The sequence below is a fragment of the Austrofundulus limnaeus genome, unplaced genomic scaffold (assembly GCF_001266775.1).
Source record: "Austrofundulus limnaeus strain Quisiro unplaced genomic scaffold, Austrofundulus_limnaeus-1.0 Scaffold24, whole genome shotgun sequence".
In the NCBI taxonomy this organism is placed as follows: Eukaryota; Metazoa; Chordata; class Actinopteri; order Cyprinodontiformes; family Rivulidae; genus Austrofundulus; species Austrofundulus limnaeus.
Genome location: NW_013952426.1, coordinates 15,838 through 20,154, shown reverse-complemented (window position 1 = coordinate 20,154; position 4,317 = coordinate 15,838). Strand labels below are relative to the sequence as shown.

Genomic DNA, 4,317 nt, shown 5'->3' with positions numbered 1-4,317 from the left:
GTATTTTTACAGTCTTTATTTTACAGTTAAAATATATGTTTATTAAATAAAGTCTAATGTTACAACTAATCAGGGATCCCTTTAAGCTCAAAAAATGATGAGCGTATTATACATGAAATACGGTAATTTTTTTTGCCAATATTGCCCCAACCCTATTAGCAAGTGAGAAAGGTGTGAAGGCTGTGTACTTACCTGTACAGCTCCTGTCATGTCAGCGGTCATGGGTGGCATCCCCATGGGGGGCGGTGGCATCATGTGTCCTGGTGGGGGGTATCCATAGGGACCATAGTTATAGCCGTAGCCACTGTTGTAGCCGCTGTTGTAGCTGCTGTTGTAGCCGCTCCCATAGGCTCCGCTGTTGTAGGYGCTGTACTGGTCATAGCCGCCCCACTGAGAGTAATAACCCCCCTGACCAGCCGCAGGACCGCCATAATAACCGGACTGCGTCTGATTATAGTTGCTATGGTAGCTCTGACCCTGCCCCACTTGGTAGTTGGGTGTCTTCTGGCTGCAAAACAACAAAAGAAACAAAGTTTTATAAACTCAGAGAGCGGGGGCTGTTGTTAGAGAGCATTTATACTCTGAGTCATCGAAACAGAAACCATCATTTATTAAGCTTCAAATTGTTAAAAAGCTGAAAGATAAAACAYGTTTATAGGAGTGGAAGAACTCTTTTTGTCGACTCACATTTAATAAGTTGTTTCCATCTCACCTTTTTGCGACAGCGATACTGAGCCTGAGCGATTTCCCCCCCAGAACCGTACCCTGGCACTCGTCAATCGCCTTCTTCTGCTCGCTCTCATCCCCGAACTTTACGAAGCCGTAGCCTCTGTAAATCAGATGAGAGTTACGCCTCCTCTGCCCACCACAGCCCACCACATACTTGCCATGTAAAGCCACTTATGAGAAAAGAGAATATAATGGGTATTATTATGGTAGAACTGAAACTTGCTGTTTTACTTTTAACATGAGGTAGCATCACTTGAATTGTGAGTTGCTCTTGCTTAGCCTATATGGGGAAAACAATAGTTTTAGCATAAGACGGCAAGAAAACATCAGCCTTTGTCGAAAAATAGATGAAGATGCAGTAGTGCTTCAGCGTCCACAGCACTGCTATCCCAATAATCATTACACCACAAAAAAACAGGACGTACTTGTTATGGTACTGTCCACGTCACAATAAAAATGTACTAATACATCACAAATAAAATGTATGGTCCACAAACAGCAGCTCACGTACTTTGAGTATCCATACTGGTCAGTGACTACTTTGGCTCCTTTGCAGGATGAGTACTTCTTAAATACTTGATGCAGCTGGAAGTCGTCCACCTCAGAGGCCAAGTCCCCCACAAACACAGAGAACTCTGGCCTGGGAGAAGAAAAAACTAGTCCCAATCAAACTCTGCACTCATGCTACTGGAAAACATCAAGCTTAAAAACATTTTACACAATTTTTAACACAACTAAACTTTCTACAAAATGATGATAATAATAATAAGTAGTAGAGAGATAAGAGTCTTAAACGAAAACAAAGATGCTGAACAATGTTTAATCTAGGGCTGCAACAACGAATCGATAAAATCAATAAAAAATCGATTATTAAAAGCCTTTTTATCGATTCGTCGTGTCGCACGATTTATGCGTCCCTCGCCATGTCGCGGAGCCGTTTACGTCACCCGCAGAGTTGTCAATGCTGGCTGACCTAAATAAAGTTTAGGAAGAAAAAAAAACTCTACCTGTACAGATCCGCCCTCTCTGAGACCCTCGAGTGAAAAGTAGAGACTTCAAATTTTAGACCAGTTTTTAAATTGTGTTGTTAGGCCAAGTAGATCTGAAGTTAAGAAGTATATGCTACATTTAATTTTTTTAAATGACGGTCTGATTTGATGCGCACCGCGCTGCAAGGAGGAAGCAGGAGGAAAGAAAACCCTCAGTCCACCATTTGTTCCCTCCTCCTCTTGAGCCAGAAATATAAAACCCTCCAGTCTTTTTTTCTGACCGAGGATCAAAGTTATTTGATAAGCAGCAAAAAGGTTCAGGTAAAAAAAAGACGCGAGCAGAACTCCTGGTCTGACTCAGTAAGGGAGAGGGGAGGCTGCTTCAGAACCGCTTACTGGGTCGTAAAGCACCATTTTAGCCACAGACAGAACCAACAAGRAGGAAGCAAAACATAAAGAATCAGAGAAAAATCATAAAATCTAAATGCAAGTAAATTCTAATTATAATAACAAATTAATAATAGTTTTACAACTAAAAATCATATTTTACTCTTTTTATCTGTTTTCCTCGTTCAGCAACCTATTAAATTTCTGTTTTGTTATGTTTTATAACTATAACCAAGTTTATTAATGTATGAGAAATCCACCTTTTTTTTCCAGTGTTTAATACAGCTGCAAAATCAAGTCGTGAAAATATTAATGATGTGCTTCTTTTTTTAATTTAGCATATTATTTTTAAAAAATCATTTTATGAAAAGACCCACTTGATTCAATAAAACTCTGGTTTTTAATAAAATGGCTGCTAATCAGTTAATCTATAAGATAAATCAACTTTACATTAATCCATAATTTACATCTCTAATTTATACAGGAAATGATTTATTTCTACTTATATTTATGTAATTAAGTGTTTTAATGATTTGACAGATGAATTAAAAAATAATGATCAGATTAATGGATTATTAATAATCGTTAGTGTCAGCTCTAATATAAGAGCTTCAGATGTTTTCCTGTAAAACTGTGACACGTTAAAAAGTTCTGACCCGTTTCAGGTCCATGAAGTACTCAGAGATGATGATGGAGGCTCCTCCTCCTGTTGACACAGAGCACGAGGCTCCTCCCCCTCTGGAGGTGTCGTCCAATCAGATCCAGCCTCTACTGGAGCCTGCAGCCACCTCCTCCCCTCTGCAGGAGAACCCGGGCCTGGACCCAGAGCCGGACTCCGGTCCGATGCTGTACCTCTCAGAGAGTCTGCAGGAGTCCCCCGGAGCTGCAGACCCGACACCCCGTCCGGACCAAGTCCTTCCAACAGAACCTCTTCCAGACCCAGACCCGGTACTGGAGCCCAGCAAACCGAAGCGGGACAAGCTGACCCGGCTGAAGGAGCTGGGACTGGACCCCCCACCTGTTGCTAAGCTGTGTCCAGATGACGGAGCRTTCGTGCAGCTCGAGGCTCCGCAGACCAACCCCGGTGAGTCCTGGTCCGTCAGGTCCCAGAACCGGTCCATTAGAACCCTGCAGGTGTCACTGTGTGCTCTCTGCTCTCCCCAGGTGTGGAGGCCCTGAAGCAGCGCTACCTGCGCCACCTGCACACACCTGGACGTCCTGCAGCAGAGCGCACCCTGCAGCTCACCGTCGTCCGCAAAGACAGCGCCCCCTCTGGACAGGAGGAGCTGCGCTCCGAGTCCCTCGCCGTCACCATTAAAGAGGGTCCCGAGGAGTCCGGAGCCACCAAACCAGGTCTGTTTGATCCTTGGCCCCTGTCAGAACCAGTTCTGATGGTTCTGACGGCTCACTGGACCGCCTGTCTCCAGGAGAGAAGCTGCTGACCCTGAAGCAGCGCCTGCAGCTCGCCATGGCCCAGCGCAGGAAGGAGGAGCGAGCCCGCAGGGCTGAGCTGCATCGTCTGGACAACGAAGACTGCGACGAGGAGGAGGAGGAGGAGGAGGAGATGACGGACGAGTCTGAAGAAGAGGAGGTGAAGATGTTTGGTTCCTGGCTTTGCCTTCAAAATAAAAGCTTTGGTTTACAGTTGTGCTTGTTGTCCTCTGCGACAGGGTGTGGAGGATTTACTGGGGGGAGGTGAGGAAGAGGAGGTGAAGGAGGAAGAGGAGGGCGTGGCTCAGAGAGTCAGGAGTCCTCCGTCTGCGGTGCAGAACCCGGACCTGGTTAACACAGACGGGACCCTGATCCTGTTTCCTGGCAGCTCCTGTTCCCGTACAGGGTGGGTTGGAACTCTGCAGCTGCAGGACGTTGTTCAAGCTACAACGAGCCGAAACACCAGCCGAAGGCTAAAAGTAGCCTAAGACGGTCAAATTCTGACACATTTGCTGACTCAGCATTAACTCGTTCACTGAAGACACACTGACTCAGCATTAACTCATTCTCTGACAACACGCTGACTCAGCATTAATAACTCGTTCTGAAGACACGCTGACTCAGCATTAATAACTCGTTCACTGACGAAATGCTGACTCGGCATTAACTCATTCTCTGAAGACACGCTGACTCAGCATTAATAACTCGTTCTCTGAAGACACGCTGACTCAGCATTAATAACTCGTTCACTGACGAAATGCTGACTCGGCATTAACTCATT

The 4,317-nt window shown here is 45.2% G+C and overlaps 1 protein-coding gene across 1 annotated transcript; it reads left to right on the top strand.

Moving 5' to 3' along the window:
- Positions 1-2,770: 2,770 nt before the first annotated feature.
- LOC106514900 (claspin) lies at positions 2,771-3,942 on the top strand (the record flags this gene model as incomplete). The annotated part of the gene is given in 4 exon segments (XM_014004431.1): positions 2,771-3,189; positions 3,270-3,458; positions 3,533-3,696; positions 3,776-3,942. Coding segments are annotated over 4 exon segments (939 nt in total), but the record flags the coding sequence as incomplete, so codon positions are not given.
- Positions 3,943-4,317: the final 375 nt, after the last annotated feature.